The 23667-nt window shown below is 35.9% G+C and overlaps 2 protein-coding genes and 1 pseudogene across 2 annotated transcripts; 1 reads left to right on the top strand and 2 right to left on the bottom strand.

Moving 5' to 3' along the window:
* Positions 1-387: 387 nt before the first annotated feature.
* On the bottom strand, positions 388-5181 carry LOC129904603 (probable calcium-binding protein CML13). The gene is made up of 2 exons (XM_055980170.1): positions 4642-5181; positions 388-815 (listed from the first exon to the last, which is right to left on the bottom strand). The coding sequence occupies exon 1, from the start codon at positions 5092-5094 to the stop codon at positions 4651-4653; it is 444 nt and encodes a 147-aa protein (XP_055836145.1). The 5' UTR covers positions 5095-5181; the 3' UTR covers positions 388-815; positions 4642-4650.
* Positions 5182-6912: 1731 nt separating this feature from the next.
* Positions 6913-11328, top strand: LOC129903127 (hypersensitive-induced response protein 4-like; annotated as a pseudogene).
* Positions 11329-15633: 4305 nt separating this feature from the next.
* LOC129904606 (65-kDa microtubule-associated protein 3-like) lies at positions 15634-21710 on the bottom strand. Its single transcript, XM_055980172.1, has 13 exons — positions 21601-21710; positions 19316-19403; positions 18943-19149; positions 18406-18648; positions 18114-18323; positions 17877-18032; positions 17632-17791; positions 17382-17536; positions 17212-17299; positions 17028-17101; positions 16855-16929; positions 16472-16766; positions 15634-16271 (listed from the first exon to the last, which is right to left on the bottom strand). Exons 2-13 carry the CDS (start codon positions 19385-19387, stop codon positions 15802-15804), a joined length of 2205 nt encoding a protein of 734 aa, XP_055836147.1. The 5' UTR covers positions 19388-19403; positions 21601-21710; the 3' UTR covers positions 15634-15801.
* Between the last annotated feature and the right edge of the window lie 1957 nt (positions 21711-23667).

Below are 23667 nucleotides of genomic sequence, written 5' to 3'. Positions count from 1 at the left end.
CATGCTCTTTTAGGAGTCATCAAGTAGAAACGACACTAGATAGCAAAACTCGTAACCGGGTGGTTTACAAAAAATAATTTTGAATTTAACAATTTTTGACTTTTTAAGTTTGAAGGTGTAGTCACTTGACAACAGGGGTCTCAAAAATTCAAGATCACGTATTTCCAATGTCATTGGGAATAATTCCCTGCTTGAAGGTTTGAGCTTTTGAACTCCAACTGAGCGCAAATTGTCACTCTATAGCATACTGCAACAACAACAACATACCTAGTGTAATCCCATAAATCAACTTTGCGGAAGGTAGTGCATGCGCAGACATTACCTTAAGAGGTGGAGAGACTTTTTCTAAGATGGACTCTCAGCTCAAGTAAAATGATTACAAAGCCGTTCATAAAACAACCCTTTGGCATACACTAATAGAAATAATACTATCAAAGCATACAGTTCTTGCTATTTTGATTGATGTTACATGTATCTACTCCATCAATACACATAAAAGTTCATCCCTGCTGAAGCTTTGAATCAATAACTGAACTACAAGTAGCAACATTGAAGCGTTGAGTTAAAGATACATGGTATCTGAACTAAACATAACTGGTTTAACATTGCAAGAAGCGATACATGCTAGATATAATCCAAACATTTGACCAAAAAGTTGTTCCATGACAGTAAGGGGAAAATACAATAAAATCGACGATTAGCAAAATGGCTAATGAGAGATACACTCCAAATGCAAATGAAAGGGCAAAGCTACCAAGGGCAAAGTTAGGTCCTGTTTCTTGCTATTGAGTAATATAGCCAAAGATGCAAATCACCTGCATGCAAAAATTAAAGAAAGTAAAGTTGAGAACATTTAACTCAATCATATTACTGATCAAAATTAAGCATGATACATGTCATCTCTTATAACTTTTGACTCCTGAGTCTTAACATCAGCAAATAATTTATTTCCTTCCTGCCTCAAACTTTATTCTTAGTGTTAAATATATTAGGCTACAATACATATAGGTCATGATTCCCCCAACCTCCCAACACCAAATATGGTGGTCAAGTTAAGCAATTTGGAGGAAGCATTTACTTGATTATAACTATGTAGTAGTTATCTGTCTTACATTTTGTCTATTTCTCAAAACTCAAGTTATCGACTTTTTTTTATGGTGGTATCCGAGCCAGGTTACTTGTACCTTGACTATACCACAGAGTATTTGTTATTTGTTATCTCTGAATAGTATATCGGGCAATTCTGTCTATCAAGGCATAGGTAGATGGGAAAGAAATCATCAAGCGTTCTTTACATTTGATAGGGTTTGATTGTGGTCTTCCATGATTAAAATCTCACTTTATTAACCACTTGGTTACACCCTTAAGTGCTTATAAGTTATCTTTGATTGAGTTTTTAATAACAGAAGTGTCCAAGCCATCACGTGATTCGTGAACACCTCAACTATAAGCAAAAATATAAAGGAATAACAATGTTGTTTAGGTTTAATTGAAATGGTCAATTATAGAGCCTCTAATGATTTTTTTCAAAGATCCAATTCAAGGGATCTGGTACAGAAAATTGGTGATGTTTTTTTAATTCTACCTCCCATTCTCTATCCTTGCTTCTTATATATTTTTTTTCCAATGTGTTTTTTCAAGTCATTTTAGTGAGTGCTTAGTAAGTCGATTATTCATCACATCATTCTAGCTTCATTTAACAAAATCACATGAGCCGGAATAACAACGATGCAACTCGTAAGATGAAGCTAATCTCTCCCCTTTCCAACTCGACTAAAATGCATAACCTCAAAAGATCCAAATTTATGCTTATCATCTTATTTTTTTGGCAGAAATACTAAAGACCCCCTTGACCTTGTAGCTTTTTATGTAGTGAACACCTAAACTACCACGCGTATTAAGTACCCCCGGAACTTGTTTCTCCAACCGTCGAATACACCTGCAACATGTAAATTTCTTAATCGTGTATATACGCGCATGACACACTGGAAATACGGCTGATGTGGATGTCCACATAGATAAATAGTACCCCACCCTCTCTAATATTTACCCTCTTTCAAAAGTTTTTATTTAATTCCTCAGTTCACACAAATCAACCCTAATTACTCAATTTTTCTCTTTTACACAAATGCCCTCTCTCCAGAATCACTCATAAAAAGTCTAATAATCAGAGTTAATGGTAGATTTCGAATGTTTCTGGTCTGCTATTTGAAAGTTTTCTCCTCAAATAGTAAAATCTATTTGGATGAAGCTTTTACTCGATTTGGGTGGATTTTTTCTTCAATTTCGTATGAAATTCTTAGCAAGCAAGTGATTATCCACTCTTAAAACGTATTTTTGTTTGTTTCCTCGAATAGCTCTAGTCAATTACAGTCCAATTACATACGGTTTTTTATTTGACCATGAGATTCTCACAATTGGAGGACACCCACGTGCACAAATAAGCCTCCTATTATAATTCATGGATTCATCAATTGCAATTTCAAAAAGATGAAGGAGAAAGAAATTATAGGCAAAGAAAGAAAATGAAGGCAACGAGAGAAATCTCAGAAATTTGAAAGTGATGGAGGAGAAGGGTTCAAGAAGAATAAATAGGAAGAGAAAAAGAGAGATATTTTTTGAAAAGAGAAAAAAAATAAAGAGAAATGAAAATTTTAATGTTTTTTGTGGTTGAAGTAATCTAATGTATAAAAAAGTCAACTCCCTCACACGCCTACCTGAGCTTGTAGTTAATTTCTATGCCATGTGGGCGTTGCAGGTGTACGCAATGGTTGAAAAAACAAGTTCCGGGAGTACTTAATACAAGTGATAGTTTAGTGTTCACTACATAAAAAAACTACAAGTTCAGGGGGGTCTTTAGCATTTTTGCCTATTTTCTTTGATAAGTTGATGCTTATCATTTAAAATTAACCCTATTTCATTCATTCTGAATGCACCAAAAAGCTATCTGAAAATCACCATTTATCCTCCTCTATCAATTTAAACAATGTCCAAATATTAGTTAGGACTACTTAATAACTAACAATAATTTTGGCTCCATATTTATAGTCTTTAATTATTGGGCCACCCTTATATAATATTTAACTGTTCCTTTTTTCAAAAAGGTAAGAATGGTGAGGATCACACCCTTCTTAGCCGTTTCTCACAAGTCACAACATATTTTACTCACCCACCAACAACATACCCAATATAGTCTAGTAAGGTCTGGGAGGGTGAGGTGTACCCAGACCTTACCCCTACTTTTGTGTGGTAGAGAGGTTGTTTCCGACAGACCCTCGGTGCAAGAAAATCGTTTATCAAAACATAGTTCGAAAGAAAATGCACGTGTAAGAAGCTATGAAGAAAATATTAGAAAAGAAAAGTACTGACAACACAAATATTAAAGATAACTGAAGTAAAAGAAACAAAATCGAAAAATAAGACAGCTATTCAATACTGCCCCCACCCTACTTGTCATTATGCACTTACCTTAGTGAGTTATTTTTAGCATATCAACCATCAAAAGATGAAACACCAAGATTTTACCCAAAAAGACTTGACGCAGAATATTTTTCAACATGAAATATAAATATGAAACAATCTGTCACGGAGCCAAGATACCAAATTTATAGGTTCTGAATTTTAGAATGATGATTCAATTGCTAATTATTGTGTTCTAAATTTAATATTTATACATATTTAATGAATTTCCTAACACAAATGCACTATTTGAACAAAAACTACTAGATTCGATAAAACCTGTATCCAGGTTTCTAACTCTGCCCCTACATGTGGCAAATGCAACTGATCTTCAATCCTTTGAGGGGGTTGTATATAGCTCCAACAGAAAAAGAAAGAGGGGGTCCGGTTAAAAAAGAGCAAGATCCAAACCATATACTTTATAAAACTTGCACTTTATAATTCAGCATAACCTTGATCATGACAGCTCAGGCTCATGTAGTTGCCACAGTTTTTTCCTTTCTTTCTAGGATACTGGTGGTGTTAGAGTTAGCTAGCATGATTCTCAACTATACTACCGAGTACATGCATCCTCCAACAAACTATAACACTTATTTCCTCTATCTCTTTGCTTTCCATTTATGAAATTGCAAAGTATGTATCAGCACAACACCAAAGATCTTAAAATTGGTGTTTTGGTTCAGCGTCCAGTTTTGTTGTTTAAGTTTGGAGGTTTGAACCTCAACTAAGCATAATTTTATAACATACTATTGCTTAAAATTGTAATTAAGTAGTATTGAACTCAAAACCTCTTCTAGCTTAAAACTAGTCTAAACCAAATATAACACACTATCACTTAAAATTGTGATTTAGTAGTATTGAACCCAAGACCTCTTCTAGTTTAAACTAGTCTAAACCAATGGGTCAAGGATACATTTCTTACTTGTAAAAGTGATAGTAAACTTTTTTATCCATTCTTCTATAAATATCGACACAACTTGCTGAAAATTCTGCTTCCGCCACTGATCGTAACGAGTACATTGAATTTTGAATTTACAAAAACGTGTGTGTGTGTGTGTATATATATATATATATATATATATATATATATATATATATATATGAATAACAAGCTAAAATAAAATATTTGACAAGACATTGCAAATATGAAAATTTCCAGGGGAGTTTGATAGAAGCACTCACATGTAAAAATCACTTGGCAACCATCCTAGCAATGAAATCTTCATACCGGATCTTACCATCAGATCCAACATCAACTTCTCGGATCCACTCATCAAATTCCGAAGGCTCAAGCTTCTCACCAATACTAGTTAAAATATGCTTTAGATCCGAAACGACGACGTAACCAGTGCCGTCTTTATCAAGTACCTTGAACGCATCGCGTAATTGGCGATCAAATGGCTCCGGTTTAAGGTGTTTCGACATGAGTTCCAAAAACCGGTTGAAATCGAACGGCGATGTGAGTTTTTCCTCGGCGATTATTGATTTGAGTTGAGCTTGGGTAGGGTTACCTCCGAGTGAACGCATTAGGATACCTACCTCCGATGGGGAGATTTTTCCGTCGCCGTCGGTATCGAAGAGAGTGAATGCCTCCTTCATGGAGGATATTTGATCGTTGCTCAGATCTTTCCCCATTGTGCTCTTCGCCTTCTCTTTCTCTCTCTCTCTCTTTCTTTTCTTCTGGTGGATTTTGTCAGATGAAATGGGGATTCAAATTTGATTATATAAACTTGAGGGGTGTTTAAATAATTTATTTGAAGTTCAAAACCATATTAACCAAACATTATTTGGACTATCATAACATACTAAACATATCTAAAAGTTAATATGTCACAACAAAATACTAAAAATAGCATAAAAAAAATTCGAAAAAAAATAATCACTAACTCTAACAAATATAATACTATATCAAAATAGAAGAAACAACAGGCACTAAAATTGAAGGTCAAAAGACTACTATGATTACTAGTATGGAAAGGTAAGTGGGAGAAATGCTCAACCATCTACTAGCTAGCCCTCTTGCCAATATATGTACTCCATAGCCTCCTATGTAAGGTCCTGTCATCGATAAATTGAAAGCATGTCATAGCCTACTTAATCACTTCTCATCAATATTCATTCGGCCTCCTTTAGTTTGCCTGAAATCATTTATAATCAACTTTTCACAATTCCGTTTCAAGTTCTCAAATCATCTCATTCTTGCTTCTAACATCTCGACCTCTACTAATGCTATTCCTACCTTGTTCCGAATATCATCATTTCTAACCTTATCTCTCATAATGAGCTCACACATTTGTCTAACCATTCTCATTTCTACAACTTTTATCTTCTAGACGCGAAAGTTCTTGACTAGCCAACACATTTCCCTATATAATACAGTTGGTCTAACCACCATTCTGTAGAACTTGCCTTTATGTTTTGGTAGCGCTAACCACACTAGACCCCATATGCAAGCCTCCATTTCATCTATTCTGTACCAATACGATATGTGGCATCATCATTAATCTCCTCACTACCTTGAATAATAGCCCAAAGATACTTGGAACTTAATCTCCTTTGGATGGTCTGGGTATCAGCCTCACTTCCATGTCAGCTTCATGCGTTTCTTCATTGAAACTATACTCCAAACATTCTGTCTTGGTCCTGCTCAACTTGAACCCTTTAGACTCCAAAGTTTGTTTCCAAATCTCCATCTTAACGTTGACTCTACGACGAGTCTCGTCAATTAAAATTATATCATATTCAAATAGCATACACCATAACACCTCACTTTGGATTTGCCGCCTCGATACATTTATCAATACGACAAATAAATATGCTAAAAGTTTGTCCCTGGTGCAACTCCATCACAACTAGAAAGCGATTCGATTGTCCTCCCACTGTTCTTATAAGGTCTTTGACTCTAGCATACATGTCCTTAATTAGTCGTCCTGTTCTATGTCAAGGTACGCCTCTTTGCCTCCTGGCATCTCTAGAACCTCTCTCGAAATCTTGTTGTATGCTATATCAAGGTCAACGAACATCATATCTAAGTCTGTCTTTGTCTTCCTATACAACTCCATCAATTGATGAGAACCTAAACTATCATCCTGTTATATCAAAACACACTTCAATATTGACGTGAAAAAATATTTATTTTCAATCAACAATAAAAGTGTGTAGGTTAAGTCAACATCAAAGTGTGTTTTAATACAAAGAGAGTGATCGATAAGGTATGAAACTTGTGAAAGGATGATAATTTAAGGCCTCATTTATTTTCATTAAGATTAAGATGTTTGAATCAGAATGAATATCTAAATGATTAAAATATTGTCTATAGATCTGAACACTCAATGATTAACACTAATTTGCTTTTCAACGTCTTAATATGCATATATTTATTTAATTTTTAAACATAATAACTATATAATTTAAATAAAAAGGTAACTAATACAAAATTCTAGACCACCCATAGTAGCAAACATCTCAATTCTTCAGTAGTGTTTGAGATCACTAATTGGAAACACAGAGACAGAAAAAGATCATATTCGCCGAGTGTAATTAATACAAAGATAATCCGCGAAGGGAAGGCGGTAGTCACATCGCTGCAATTCCGCTTGCTTCTTCGTGGGGAAAGAAGAAGGAGGAGGCAAATGGGGAATGCGCATTGTATATTCTGCGGATGCATAGAACATGCGAACACAGGTGTGGAAAAATGGGGACGTTTCGATAGGCCAGCAGAACCGGGGCTCCATTTTTTCAATCCATTGGCTGGTGAATATCTTGCTGGAATTCTCTCAACTAGGATCTGTTCTCTTGATGTTAAAATCGAAACTAAAACCAAAGTAGGAGAGTCTTACAATGCCAATTTATGATTTATTTATTTTTATTTGAGTTTTTCATGGTTAATGTATGTTTCCTTTTGTGATTTGATATTGCACCTTATGGCCTAGTGGTTGATAAAATTATTTGAGAAACATGAGGTTATGTTCAAATCTTAGTAGAAGCAATAACATTAGGTGATTTATTCATATATATCCTAGTTTCGATGAAAAGAGTTATTTGGTACTTGTATTTGGTTGGAGGTAGATGATATCCGTGGAATTAGTTGAGGTATAATCATGGTGTCCTAGCTTGGACACCATGATTATTAAAAATTAAAGAATATCGGGGGCTGTTGCCTAGAAAAGAGTTGCCCATGCATGAAGCATCCACAGTCACACAGGGTTCAGGGAGGGGCAGGAATGCATATTGCGCATTCTGTGGATGCATAGAACAAGAGAACGTAGGAGTGGTGGAGAAATGGGGTCGCTTCGATAGGTTAGCAGAACCAGGCCTCCATTTCTTCAATTTCTTGACTGGTGAATACCTCTTTGGAATTCTCTCCACTAAGATCTGCTCTCTTGATGTCAAACACAAGACTAAAACCAGATTAAGAGAGCCTAACAATGCTAATAATTTTTGCTTTTTCTTTGCGCTTTTATTTCATGTCTAACTTACATTTCCTTTTACGATTTGTGTCTATCTCTTCTTTTTTTTAATGGTCAAACCATATATGTTTCCTTTTGTGATTTGCATTCTTTCATGTTTTAATCAGTCTATCTATATTAAATATTGGGGCTTTGGACACCCCAATGGATGGTTTAGTGGTCAATGGAGTGGTTGAGAACTATGAGGTCTCACGTTCATTGGTGGAGGCAAAAGCATTAGGTGAGTTGTTTCCATCCGTCCAAGCCTGGGTGGATAGAATTACCTGTTACCTATGCTGGTGGGAGCCGGGAGGTAGCATTGGAATTAGTCGAGGTGTTGACAAGCTGACCCGAACAACACAATCATTAAAACATAATATTTGGTGCTTTGGTTGCATTAAAAAAAGGCAGTCTGGTACACAAAAACTGCGTTCACACAGGGTACGGAAAGGCCAAACCCCTTAATGTAGGCAGCCTACCCTTTCACAAGCATCAATGTTTGATTACCACTCTTTGGTTGCATAAAGAGTGGTAATTTCTCACTGCACCACATGTCCGGGATAAAGTAGCTTCCTTTTCTTCTATGTGGTGTAATTCAATAGTTTTTTTTAGTTAATATGACATAACCTTTCTTGGGTTGAGGATCTAACTTTGTTGAAATGAATGATATTCAGCCTGTAGGCATTTCAAGCTTGCTGGATAACAGTAAAGGATTTGTACTACTAGCTTTTATGCTTTTAGGGGGTGTTATATGGCTGAAGGAAGTGTTTAGATGAACAGAGCACTGATGGCATGAGCTATGAATTTTTTTAGGGGATTTTACCTTCCTAGAATTTGCTAGCAGTTAATTTATTCCTTGTGTTGATAACTTTTGTGTGTTTTGTTAGTTATCATGCACTGTGCAGGTTTTCTCAATGCCAGTTACAAAATCTGAAAATTTTGTTTTCTTCTTCTTCATCTTAATGGGTTGGCATCTGTATACAGATTGAAGCATACTACATTCTTATAGATAGTTGTGCTCCAGTACTTTCTGTTAATCCTCTAACCCTCTTTTTTTCTGAGAGGTCCTTGGAAAAGTAAAAGAAAAATTGTTTTCAGAGTGAGCTGATTGTGGAAAGATAAGATAGAATTTCACCATAAAATGGTGGATGGTCAGGAGCTATTCGTGATTCAGCTGTGACAGGACAGTGATACTCACATAGAATTTGATTGTGAGGTCTCTGCGAACTTATTATTGTCTTCGCTATGAAGCTACTGTTCTTGTAGTAACTAGGTAATTGGTAAAAAGTAGTTGACATGATGGATGATGAAAAAATATTTTTTAGGAACTTTAGATAAAAATGAGAAATTCTGTTTCTTTCTTTGGAGAACTTTGACTGATATGCAATTTTCAGGACAATGTTTTTGTTCAAATGTTGTGCTCAATCCAATATAGAGTAATCAGGGAAAATGCTGATGATGCTTTCTCTGAGTTGCAAAATCCAAGGGAGCAGATTCAGGCTTATGTATTTGATGGTAATTTGTTGTGTTGCGCATTCCGTTTTATATGGCATAATCTCGCGTAATTCGTCTATTTATGCTAGTTTGATGACATGCATCTCTTTCTATGCTCCCTATATCTATTCTAGTTGTTCGAACCCACGTACCCAAATTGAATTTGGACGAGCTTTTCAAACAGAAGGATGAAGTTGGTAAGGCCGTCTTGGAGAAACTTGAGAAGGTAATTTCATGCTCTGTAGATCCTTTTGAGCTCAACTGAAGGTTTTATCTGATTTTGTACAAATTTTGTATTTTGACTCTTAGGTGAATAGAAACCTTGAATTTTATTATCTATGCAAAACGACATAAATTCTTGTTTGTTTTTTTAGCATTTCTCTAGTGTTTAAATTATTATTTATCTATTTCCAAGGAGTATTCCTCCTATTATATGGATTTTCATTGGGCTATATTGACAATTGACAATTCAGGTGAAGGTGCTCAGCATTTCAAATGTTGCACTTTCATAGAATTGTTTCTGTTGTCACCATTATTTAAAGGGAAATATGTTGTTTTTATTTTTGCTTGCTCCTTTGGTACTTTGACAATTTTGCATATTTGTAGAGCCAAAAAGGTCATGAAATTCCCTCTCTATCCAATAGAAATTTATGTTCCTTCGAGGTATATCTGATGTTAGTATTGTCTGTCAGGTGATGGGAGCATATGGATACAATAATGAGGACATACTGATGGTTGACATTATTCCTGACTCCTGTACGGAGAGCGATGAATGAGATAAATACAGGTAATGTGATGCTCCTAGTGTTGCAGATGACCATAATATCTAGTTTAAACAATTTAGCAAACCCTAACTCGAGAGTTTTTTCCAACCTCTTCAATTGGTATAAAATGGATTGTTGGTTATAATTACTTGAGTGTTTGCTCCTCCGAAGTTCTGCTGTACATATTGGAATTTAATTGTGCATGGTGCTGATGTGAATGCATCTGGTGTGTGGAAATTCAAAGATTACCATATTTATGCCATTTCTGAAAATACTTCATGAATTTATGATAAAGATGGGCAAACATATTAGGAAAATTTCTAATGTTGATAATCGATATAAAGAGTGCCTCCAAGTTATGTTGCCCAGACTCTCCAAAAATGCTGCTGCACCATGTTAGATCCTCTAAAAATGCGAGATGCACCCTTCGATATTTTTGAAGAGTCCGAGTCCAAGTAGTTTTTGTGTTGACATAAGCGCTAGATTTTAGATCATGCAGACAAATAGTTCTTGGCTCTTAACTCTACTCTTCTCCTGTGCTTGTCATATGTTGTATTGTAGCTCAAAGAATGCAGCTTGCTAGCGTATACAAGGGAGAAGCAGAAAAGATTCTCCAAGTTAAGAAAGAAGAAGCCAAGGCGGAAGCCAAGTATTTAGGCGGAGTTGGAGTCGCTAGGCAGTGGCAGGCGATTACGGATGGCTTGAGAGAGAACATATTAAATTTCTCTCACAAAGTGGAAGGCACCTGAGCTAAAGGAGTGATGGATCTCATAATGATTACACAGTACTTTGATACAATCAAAGAACTTGGAAATTCTTCAAAGAACACCACTGTTTTCTTACTACATGGACCTGGTCATGTCCGAGACATCGGTCAGCAGATACGCAATGGGATGATGGAGGCAGCCAGTGTACAACATGTCAACACTGAATAGCTCTGTTGGTTTCTCATTATACTCTTCGTGATGAATGTATATGTTTCACTTGCCTCTGGGCAAAGACTAAACAATAAAGCTGCTTCGTTCGATTTTCAAAATGTTATAACAGTGTGTATATAGAAAGTAAAAGTTGAGGAGAGTCAAGTTTTCGGGATAAGGTTTACATACACACTATACTTCCAAGACCCCATTTGTGGAAATACACGGGCTATTATGTTGTTGATATGTGCTTCTTTTGCCATTTTTACTATGTCTTGCTTTTTTTTTTTTTATGGGAACAGACCCTACACGAGGCTCCCACCTCTCGTGCACAGTCAGGGGTTGAGCATCACCCCCAAGCCTTAACATAAAAATAAAACAGAAAAATACAAGGAGGGGGACATAAACCTTACCTCCGATCCTATGTTGGTTCATAAGTCGGCTAACCTATTAAGGTCGGCTAACTCATCCCCGTAGCAAAAGGAGCTATCTATAACTAGAAAGCAGTAAACCTATGAGAGGACTCCTCCCGATACAAGTCGACCAAGAAAGCATAAATGAGGGAGACTCTCCCCTTCCATGAGAAGACAAGAAAGTAACCTACACTAGTCCTATTCAACTATGCTACGTACCATACATAGCTAAATTGAAGAAGAACAAGTATATGAACCTTCTATCTCGCATGGGGTGAAGAAGCTCTTTTCATCTTTGCCCTTTCTCGTCTTGTCGTACCAAGTGAGTCCAGATGGAAGGATGCATCAACTTCAAGATCATGATTATAGCAGCTATGGAGGATGAAAAATGGAAAGAAGTTGTTACACCCCACATTCTTGAACTCGAAAGGTTCCTACAGTTACTTAGAAGTTATCATGTAAGCCGCCTAAGTTACGACGCTATTAAACAACTCCAAGGAGGGAGAGTGTGACACCCCACTTAGAAGTTTTACTTACCTAAGCTATTTGAGTACATACCAAGCTTTCATAGCATGAATGACATAGGCTCTTAAACTAAGACGAGATTACGAACCCACGAGGAAGAGAAAAAAATTTCGCGGGGCAGCCAATAGGAGGGTGACACGTGGCATCCCTAAGCAAGCAGGTGACCCACCTGCTTGGGGTCAAGTAGGTGACCCACCTGCTTGGGGGAGGTGGACCCCGCTGCCACGTGGCAACACCCCATTGGCTGCATGGTTGAGGTGGCCCAATGAGGGCCTGGCACGTGTCACCCTAAGGGGTTGACATGTGTCACCTCATATATATATGAATATGTAATACTTCAGTTGTTAATTTATCCAAAACAGCAGCTACACTTAGAGAAAAAAAAACGTGAGAAGAGAGAAAAGAGAGGCAGCCTTGGTTCTTGAAGATTAAAGGTGAGTTTCTCAACTTTCTTCCGTGAATTAATTATATACGGTGTATATTAAGTAGGTGGATACGTATATATGTGTTTTAAGACGTTCATGGAACTAAAACTCCAGCGTTGCAACTGAAATTTGGAAGGAAAAAAGGGGAGAAAACGTGAAAAGGGGCAAGGGAGAGGGCTACGGATTTGACCCTTGTTGGGTAAGCTTCCGGGTTTCGTTCCGTGAATTAATAATTTGAAGTGTCCCTAAGTTGTATATTGGTGTTTTATAACCTAAAAATTCAATTTGGGGCAGCGAGGAAGTACCACAAGCAGCCCGCTCAATTTCAGCACGTTGAAGAAGTTCCGAGGCACAATTTCGGCTAGTTTTAGCCAATTTCGGGAAAGGTAAGTTCTTCCCCTCTAATTTGAAGTTTATGATGTTAAATTAGAGTGTATTATACACCTTATGATCTGCTGGAAGTTGGGGAAAAGGCTTCAAAAGTTCGACGTTCGAAATAAGCGAAATTGGAATCGCTATAGTTAATTGTAATCGAATAATACCTCGTGCTTGTGGTATGTGACTGCTGGTCGTGTGATGAGTTGTTAGGGTGCTGTAATGTGTGTTTCTAATGGCATGGGTGGCTGCTGGTTGCAGCCACATGACCCTCCGCTTTGCAATTAAAGAATTCGCGAAAGAAAGATTAAAAACTCTAGTTTTGGTATCTTAGTTTCGAGTGAATTGTTGAGGGTTTATATTGTGTAATGTTGTTGTAATATTTATATTTTTGGGCTGCTGGTTGTATTGTTGGTTAGCTGCAGGTGCTAAGGACATGGTTGTGTATTTGGATAGGGCACGTTATAGGGGAGGTGCTGTCCGATTTTCGTTAACTTCTTAACTGGTTAAGGAACTAGTCGAGGATGCGAGCGAGGGGACGAGCTCGATGAATACTCGTAGGTAGTCTAAGTTGCTGAAAAGTCTAAGGTTGTTAATACTTGCCTTACTTCCGTGTTAAATAGGTTTCGAGGACAATGACGTGGACACGATTACGGGGAATCCATAAGAGGTAGGTAAAGCCTATTCTTTCTCTTCTTTTGGCATGTCCTAGAGGTAAGTAAACAATGATGTGATCTCTGCAGTAATTCCATTTCTAAGTGTCTTTTATTCACTTCTGGGTAATGAACTTTTATAACAGTTAAGCTACTTTCCTTGAGCCTTACCTATACTAAGGACTTAATGAATATACGGGCTCCTAGCTGTAAGAACTATATGAAAACATATATTCTGGAGTCCTTAAGCAGTTAGCATTATCTTAGTACATGTCTAAGGACCCCGAAACACTAACTAGTATAGCCCCTAATGGCATTTAGAGGGCATTTAAGGTGATTACATTACAATCCTGATTCTCAGACAACAACTTAATTTTCTTCTACGGTTGAGTCTTCGATAATGATTTAAATTGCATATAGTTGCTCATTACTCTACTCGTGTATACTGTGACCCATCTTTCCCTGAGTCTCGGGCCAGGATATGTTCTCGTGCGTAGCTCACTGCATTATTCCTCGAGTCCCTCACTAGAGGGCCGGGATACGTGTGTATATATATGATGATGTGTGGTAATAAGGTGGTGATGACACTGGGCTGTGAAGATATTACAGATGTATCCACCGGATCCCTGATAGGTCCGGCTATACGATATAATTTAAACATGCATACTTTGATACCTCGCAGGGTACAGGTATAAGTTTTCATATGATATGTTATCCCCTACTTCGCTGTTTCAGATATGTGTTCAGTTGTGCTATATTATGTTTTACATACTCAGTACATATGTCGTACTGACCCCCTTCTCCGGGGGGCTGCGTTCATGCCCGCAGGTACAGGTACACAGTTTGGGGATCCGCCAGCATAGGAGTCCTACTCAGCAGTCCAGAAGTGATCCATTGTGCTGGAGCCTGATTTTGGTACTAAACGTGGTGTATATATTCGTTTAGTTACGGGTACGACGGGGGCCCTGTCCCGCCTTATGTTACTGTTTTCTTACTCTTAGAGGTCTGTGGATACGTATGTGGGTTATGCCTGTATATGAGTGGTGTATGAGCCGTATATAGGTTGTATATAAGTTGTATATGAGTGGGATCTGAGTTATATATACAATGTACAGCTGTACTGATATGACTTGTAATTTAGGGCGTTTCCTGTATTGTGGCAGCCTTGTCGGCTTGCGTATATGTGTGTTATGGAACGACCCTATATATAGTACTACAACCTCGCCGGCTTGTATGTTTTCATACATATTGATGCATTTTTGGTATAAACAGGAGACAGGTTATGTATAGGTGGCAGGGGTACGCGCGTCTGTCCGATTCAGGCACCCGTCACGGCCTACGGGGTTGGGTCGTGACAGAAGTGTAACAGTCAGCAATCTTGCTTTTATTCATTACTCAATGTAGTCCCTATATTTTCCATTTTTTTTGGGGGAGGGGGGGGAGTTGAGATCTTTGAGTTGTGTATCCTCACACTGAGTGTTGGCCAAATATTTGTTCATATTCGATATGTATATGACAACAGCACAATGCAATATGACAATTTAGGTAGGAAAATGGAACAACGGATATATGAGGTATGAAACTTGCAAAAAAAAAAAATGATAGTTTAAGTGTATTTTAACCATTAACTCTTTTATTATCTCTACATTTTTTTCCATAAATGTAGTATCTAAATGGGAAGTTTGGCGGAAATCAAAATTATAACAAATAATTAACGAAATAAAACAATTTATTAAAATTTGAAAATGAAATGCAAAGGCAAAGACACCCAGTCTTGTTAATAAGAGATAATGGTAAAAAAAAACACATGAAGTAAGGTAGAAAACGTGAACATCTATAAGTTCAAGTACAAAGCTCACAAAATATTGATACTTCAGGAGTGTTTTTTGACTATTACTTTTGTTAATACATATGCCTTCTTGCTCATAATACAGACAATAGGTATAAAAGTTGAAATTTTTGAAGGACCCCACATGAGTGCAGTAATTATGTCGCTCGGACTCTTCAAAATTGTCGATGGATGTGTTCCGGGATCTTTCAAAAGTTGCATAATTTTGACGAATCCCACCTAAGTGTAGCAACATTTTTGGAGAGTCCAAGTAACATAGTCAAACAATATTGGTGTTCCATCATCTTGTACTACTTATCAGGACACAAGTATTAGCAAATTCAGTTATTTTTTCGTATCTACACATTACAAAAGCCACTTGACTCTTCTCAACCATCGCAACAAAAATGTATTGACTGCTATACAAAATACTGAAAGCCTTTAATTAACAATCAATTTCGTCTATAGTTGAGTTGGTATCTAACTTGTAGGACAACTTACTAGAAATGTGTTCTCTGAAGGTAAAACTCAAGCCGACTCTCCTCAAAGGAATACTCTATCTTCTCCTCCCCATGAATATTTCCAACGAGCTTCGAATTGTAAGGTGTAACAACAGCAGGACCTGGTGTTGTTGTCAGCATTGGAACAGACACAGTTGATGGAGTAGAAGGCACGGGAATTGGCATTGCTTTAGCAGGAGTTCTGTTTTCTTCTTCATAAGTAGAAATTGTCTTTACAGGAGTGGACAATGGTGTAGTATGGTTACTTAGCGGGGTCTTTATCATCGTCTCATTATGTTTTCTGTTCACATCTCCCAAAATATTTGTTGCATTGGACTTGGAAGAACTTTTGGAAGAAATGGGTGAGAAAGGCTTCCGCATTACTGCTGTCTCGACTTCTGAACCACTTAATGCACTGATGGGTTGCTTTTTCGAAGGAAGTTCATCTATACCCAAACCTCCTCTCCTCCCTAAGCAAAGAAGCATAACAAGATCAAATTGAAGAAGGGGCAGTACATCTTGAATTCTTTAATATGATAAAAGAAAATTAGAATTCACAAACAGTGTGTGCATCAGGACAATAGAAGAATGCCAGACTTTTCTTTTAAGGTCAAATTGCCAGAGAAATGAGTTCTGACAAGTAATTTAAAAGAGGTGAGGAGAACATTACCTGCTGATAAAGCTGGAAATCCTTCATCAGTAGGATGATTAAATTGGTCAAGTTGATGAAAGCGCTCCGACTTCTTTGCTTGACATGTGTTTGGGGTAGCTTTAGTGGAATGTGGGATTTCAGTTTTACAAGTTTGCTGCATTGTTCCTCCAAGCGAAAACCTTCTATTGCTTGGAGCACCCCCGCATGACAATTTAGGACCTTTTTTGGCACTTTGGTTCTTCATAGGGCTGGGTTTTGAGCCATAACGAGCCTCTTGTTCTGCCATTAGCTGCCCCTGAAGTTTCTTCTGGTCCTGAGATAAGATGAATCACGGGCAGGTTAATGACTATCCAAAATAGAATAGATTTGAAGTCGACCAAAAGCCAGTTGAGAGTTCATACCCTCTGCTTCTTACGTTCTAGCTCCTTTTCTTCCCGCAAGATGGTATACTCTTCAAGCATAAAGAGGAGAGGAATCTGACAAAAAGAAACAAACACTTTAGGGAGATCTACATGTATGGAACCTAAGACCTCAACGTTATCATATCTTAAAAAGCAAGCTAGGAAATGCATACACCATCATAAGAGAATTGAGTTCCTCTCTCGTTTTCCCATGCTTTTGTTTTTGAGGCCAATGCCTCCACCATTGCTGTAGAACAACATTAATTTATTTCATTCATTCACCACTGAAATATCATTCTATAACCTTTATATGGAACAAAATATTCATTAACAAAAAGAAAGGTAATTATAAGAAACCTGGAAGTTTATTAACCAAAGCGCGAGCTTTCTCAGCACGCTTTAGAGTTAGGTGGGTGCCTCGTCCAGCATTGTAGCGATTTTCGTCCTAGACAATCAATCAAGGTAATGAATAAGCATTTAGGCATACTTCATGGAACATGCAAATGCTAGTTGAAAGAAAAGCAAACCCTGTTATACTCCTCAAGCCAACACTCCTCCTCACATGCAGCGATCCATTTCTCGACTCTGTCTAGAATGTCTTTCCTGCTAAAAGCTTCCTCTTTAACTTGAGCTATTTGGAGCTCAATTTGTTCAAGGACAGCATCAGCAGCATTGACAGCTCCTTTTCAGATATATGAACAAAGAAGAGCATATAACTAATCCCATAACAAGGACATAGTAATTGATTGAATTTCTACGTGATTACTACTTAAATACCAGATTCAATAGCTTCAATAGCTATATTAATTGCACTGTCTGAATCACCAACCATATGTGTTTTTCTGTAGATCTCCTCTAGTTCTGACTTCTTCTTCAGAACAAGCTCCTTCATTTTGCTTGCTTTCAATTCTTCCAAATGGCCCACTTCTTCCTCAATCTTGATAGTAAAAGATCCATCATATTCAGTCCCAAAGTGTAATTTAAAAGTCAAGCAGAATGATCAAATATATACTATTACTCACATAAGCAATGAATTTCATAGACAACATGTTAGGCTCTGTTATCTCATGTTCTTTGGCAGCTATCTTACATGTGACATTCTGAAATATCTGCTGCTCTTCAATAGGTGTATCCATCAAATTCCATAGTTCCAACATGGACGTAGTAAGATCTTGTAGCTGCAAAATCCAGAAGGTCATCAATGTCTAAATAGTGAAAAAATGTTAGGTACCTCAGGAAGAATTTACTCAACCGCATACCCGCTGCATCCTTTGTAACTTAACTTCTTGCAGTCTTTGTATTGTAGCTGCTAAATTTTGGATGGTATCATTACAAATGCTCTTAGCTTCTTCTGATCCCCCAAGACTTGGATCAACCTCATTGATAGTATGTTTGAAATCCATGCCAAGAACCAAGCATAGTGAATTTAAAGTACCTAAGTGATCCAGCACCTGTTTCAAACGTTCACTCTGCCAAAAAGAATGGAAATAGTCTAAGGCAAAGTACAGGGTCAAAGAACAATTGGCTTGGTGCGATAGAGAAATTGTTAACCTTTTCTTTTTGAAGTGTGTGCAGTTCCGTATGCAATTCTTCGAGCTTTCGTAATGATAAATCACTTTCTTCCACTACCAAGCTTGTAGAAGCAAGCCTATAGATTTCATTCTTAATCTTCTCTATCTGCTTCATAACTTCAATGAAATGATTCTTTCTGTCGGATTTCCTCTTCCGCATCTCCTCAAGTTCCGGAAGAACAGCCCTAAGTTCTGCCTTCAAACCTCCTTGGCTCTTGTCAGACTGAATACAAGATATTCATTATATAAATCCTCACCTGATCTAGTGGAAGGTAAATGCGAACTTTACTTTAAATATGTACATATCGAGTATTCAAATTCAACTTTTTCTGTATATTCTAGAATATAAGAGGAGCCTGGCTTGGTCTTCTTAATACTTTCGCAAGAATAAACCCAACCTGCGCTAGTGCAGTACAATTTATTTTTCTATTTACAGATAAGGCCAATGTGATATGACTATTTAATACAACAAGCACATATTGAAACCGTAAAGGTAATTGACTACATCATTTCTAACCTGTTTAATATGCACCGGTCGCTCCCCCATTGCAGAACAGATAGCTGCAAGCTCTGCTTCAGAATCAGCAATTGCCTGCCTTAGTTGAGCTCTGCTTTTGTTTGCTTGGTCCACTTTACGTCTATACACTTCTAGACATTCTCGCTCAATCTCAAATAGCATTCTGTCCCTTTCAGTATCACACTCCCCCACTTCATCCCATATAATCTTCAAAAACAGAAAAGCAAAAAGAATTAAAAAATGAATATGCTATCCATCATGAAATAATCAAGAAGATAACATATGATAAGTAAAGAAAGATACATGAAGAGAAGGGTAGGTCCCACTAAATAAAGTATGAACATGTTAGTGGCAATATATTCATGAGAATTACCTGCAGTTCATGTAGCAACAACCCACATGTTGTTTCCGTTTGCAGGAGTGGATCATTTTGAGGAGTTGACATATCAAATATATTTTAACTGCCAATTAAGAGTAATTCTTACAAGATTAGTCATAAACAGTTCACTCGTCATCAACTGTAACATTGGTCATAAACATACAGCAGCCTAGAATGTAAAGAAACAATTATTATGATAAATGATCAAGGAAGTAACAATTTTGTAATGTCCTTCTGATGTCTAATCTTCAAAAGAGCATGTCTAGTCCCAATATTTTTCACCTAAGATACAATTTCAATAGTTATAACTCTCCTTAAAAAAAGGAAAAGACGCCACCTTCAGCTCTCATACTCACTAATGATAGTTCAAATTTCTAGCTATAGTCAACTCTATAATCTATAGAATTCTTAAGTTCTTGAAATATCAAACATCTACTTCTCAAACTTATTAACATTAACTAAGTGTGCACTCCAACAAGCTAATCAAATGCTTAGATTTCGCCAAAAATTGAAACTGGCCATTAGGATAATCACAATGATCTTCAAATTTTAAGCTATAATCAACTCTATGATTAAATAACCAATTGAAATGTTGCGTTCTAGAGATATCAAATGAGTATCTATTTCTCTAACTTATTAACTTAATTAAGTGCTAAGTGCTCACTTGAACAAACTGATCAAATGCTTAGATTTCAGATTGCCAAAACTTGAAACTTGTCATTGGATAATCAGAATGATTCTTCAAATGACTTGAAACTTACTAATTTCATATCAAGTACTGAAAACTCGTACGTAGCATTACAACTTTTCTGACCTTAATATCTCCTTTTCTTAAGTGAAATTCATGTGCATGGGCCATTAACACATTTAAAAAAATGAAAAAATGTGTTTTAAATTATCAAAAAATTGAGACACTGCTCTGAAAATCAACGTTCATACACTAAAAATGAGTACTGAAAAATTGGAGACAATGATAGCATTACAGCTTTTATAGCCTTTATGAGTTTTTTTCCTTTTCTTAATGAAATGCATATTAGTAGGCCATTGACACATCGAAACAAATGAAAAAATGCATTTGAACTTGTCGACAAATTATGGAGACCCTGCACCAGAATTCATGATTCATACAGAAAACTCATAGAAAATGATAGGGTTCCAACTATTATGGCCTTAATCCCTGATTTTTTCCCCCCTATTTTCAATTGAAATGCATATTAGCAGGCCATTAACACATTGAAACAAATGAGAACTTGCGTATTAAGTATTAACTTGTAAAAACCCTTTTAGCACTGAAAATGAGTAGTGAAATGGTAGACAATGAGAGTGTTACAGCTATTATGGCCTTAGTCTTTGACTTTTTTCCTCTTTTCAATTGAAATGTGTAAAGATATGGCACCTGGGTCTAACTCAACCCCAAAAGCTAGGGTCAAGATTGCGCAAGTCCATATAAGCATATCACCAGTTTATTCCCCAACTAATGTGAGACTCCAACCCACTCTAACAAAATGCATATTAGTAGGCCATTAACATGATGAAACAAATGAAAACTTGCATATTAACTTGTCAAAAAACCTCAAGCATAGAAAAAGAGTAATGAAAACTAGTAGACAATGATTGCATAACAACTTTAATGGCCTTATTCTCCTTTTTATTTCCTTTTCTTAATGAAATGCATATTGCTAGGCCATTAACACATCGAAACAAATGAAAAATTTAGTAGTATTAACTAGTCAAAAAATAGTGGAGGGACAGCTTGAGCTTGAGCAATGAAAACTCCTAGAGGCGATAGCTTTACAGCTTTTTTTCTAAAGTGAAATGCATATTAATAGGCCACTAAAACATCGAAACCAAATGAAAAAATTGCTATTAACTAGTCAAAATATTGAGAGAACACAGCTTGAGAATTCATAATTCGCATTTCAGCAATGAAGACTCATAGACGATAGCTTTACAAAAAAAAAATCTAAAGTGAAATGCATATTAATAGGCCATAAACACATCTAAACAATTAAAAAAAAGGTACAAAATTGTGGAGAAACAGCTTGAGAATTCATAATTCGTATTTCAGCAATGAAAGCTCGTAGACGATCGTGATAGCTCTACAACTTTATTTTCTAAAGTGAAATGCATATTAATAGGCTTCTAAGTTCTAACACAGAAACAAATGAAAAAAATCGTACAAAATTGTGGAGACAAAGCTCCGAAATTCATAATTTGTAACTTCAGCACTGAAAACGAATTTGAAAAAAAAAATAGAAGCGAGAAAGAGGAAAACTCACAACTGAATATTTTCGCCGGAGAAAGAGAAATCGCCGGAGGAGTTGCAGGCAGCAGAGAGAGAAAAAGAGATGTTGAGCTTGGCTTCAACAAGTAATTTGAAATTTGAAAATTTGGGGGTGTTCCTGATTTGGCGTCAATTATTAAAAGCAAAATAAATAATAACGGATATTGTGGATCCGGGCTTTATGAGTGAGAAATCAACAAAGACCAAAATACTTTTATTGGGCCTTGGCTATGGAGTTGAGGCCCAATATAGCCCAATTAAGTAGTTGTTTATTAAACTACTATTTATTAGAGAGAATAATTTATAAAATTCATATAATACAAGTTTTATTCATTGATAATATATCTATCACACACTTTAATATAATTATAATATATTGTGTCAATTTCTTACCAAACAAGTATAATATATTTTAAAACACTTATAATACATTTATATTGCATGCATAATTCACTTTTAATACATGACAGATATATCATAATATTATTATGTATTGCTATAGATGGTAATAAAGAAAAAATATCGCTAAAATCAGTAATTATTTATTAAAAGGTGTTCTCCCTAGTAATTTTTTCTTCAATTTATGTGACATTTTATTCGCTCTTGTTCAGTAGTCAATCTTCATCATATCATATATTATTAAAAGTGGGAAGCTTCAAAATGCAAAGTTGAATTTTTATTTTACCCTTTCACTAAATTAAAATTTAATCAAATACTAATATTTTAATTATATAATGGCAGAATTTGAAGTCCAATAGCTACAGTTTAATTATTTAATTATAACATTATAAATATAATTGATTAGGCTAATTAATTAAATTAAAGTAGAAGACAAAAACAATACCCTTCAAATACTAAATGATTAAATTACCTTTATTAGAAAGTAATATGATTTCAAGAAACTTTGCTCACATTAATTTTTGTGTTTGTTTGTTCGTATTTTCTTGTGTTAATTATATCTTATGATTAATGATTTTTTAATTTTTTTTTGAAGGTTCTATATAACCATTTTGAATCCTCTCATAGTAATAACCAACATAGTAATAACCAACACATGCTATTTTTATTTTATTTTTGACAACACAAGTTCTATTTTTTATAAGCCAATCATATATATATAATTTAACTATTTTTTGGTAACTTCACAGAAGAACATTACTGGTGAAAAAATGATGAAAAGAAAAGCACGTCGATGGTAAAAAGCGACGGACAAAGGGACATCGTCCATCACTTATATTTTCTTTTTAAAAAAAGCGATGGACAGTGACTCTATGTCCGTCGCTTTTTTTAGCGAATTTTTGCGCTAAAAATATTTTTAATTAATAATTAATTATTTAATAAAAGGCAATGCCGTCCTTCGCTTCCCACAAAAATAATTATTTTTAATTTTAAATAATCGACGGAGTCTTCACTTATTTTAAATTTTAATTTATAATATATTTTTTTATAAAGTTTTATTTTATTATTTATAATTTTTTAATTTTTTTCAAAAATAGCGACGGACGGCGTCGCTTAATCCGTTGCTTTTTTGGTCAAAAATTGGTTAAAATTTTTTAAATGGAGCGACGGAATTTGCGACGTTGTCCTCGCCCCTACTAAATATCAGCTACAGTTTCTCCCATTTTTTAAATTTTGTATACTCTCTTAACTCTCTCTCTCTCTCTCTTCGATCCCCTCCCCCAAACTCTAACGCCCACCCCCACCCCGCCGGCATCTCCGTTGCCTTCGTCCTTCCCTCTCTATCAGGTACTCCGTCAGACCCTCTCTCTTTCTTTTCTTTTTCTCTCCTTGTTAAACTTAGTTAAGGTTTTATTTTTTTGTAAATTGAGAAAAAATTGAATTGTTAGGTAGGTTATTTCATTTATGTTGTTGAGTATTTGTTGTTAACATAGTTAATTTATAACATTGATTGTAAATTAGTGAACAAAAAGTTATACTTTTGATTTTAGAGTTTTACTTTGAATTGGGGTATTTTGAATTAGTTTGTGATTTGTTTTTTTTGAGTTGGAATTGAAGTGTTTTTGAAGTTATAATGTTATTCACATTGTTAGTTTGTATATTT

The sequence above is a fragment of the Solanum dulcamara genome, chromosome 9 (genome assembly GCF_947179165.1).
Source record: "Solanum dulcamara chromosome 9, daSolDulc1.2, whole genome shotgun sequence".
Classification (NCBI taxonomy): domain Eukaryota; kingdom Viridiplantae; phylum Streptophyta; class Magnoliopsida; order Solanales; family Solanaceae; genus Solanum; species Solanum dulcamara.
Note: the sequence above shows the minus strand (reverse complement) of the source record. Positions and strands in the feature narration are given on the sequence as shown.

Bases quoted from the DNA above. Each gene is read 5' to 3' on its own strand.
- LOC129904606 (XM_055980172.1), bottom strand. From the start codon at position 19,387: ATGTCAACTCCTCAAAATGATCCACTCCTGCAAACGGAAACAACATGT. The intron at 18,649-18,942 runs GTTAGAAATGAT...TCTTGTATTCAG, and splicing joins GACCGGTGCATATTAAACAG to TCTGACAAGAGCCAAGGAGG. The intron at 16,767-16,854 runs GTATGAACTCTC...ATCTTATCTCAG, and splicing joins TAGAACGTAAGAAGCAGAGG to GACCAGAAGAAACTTCAGGG.
- LOC129904603 (XM_055980170.1), bottom strand. From the start codon at position 5,094: ATGGGGAAAGATCTGAGCAACGATCAAATATCCTCCATGAAGGAGGCA.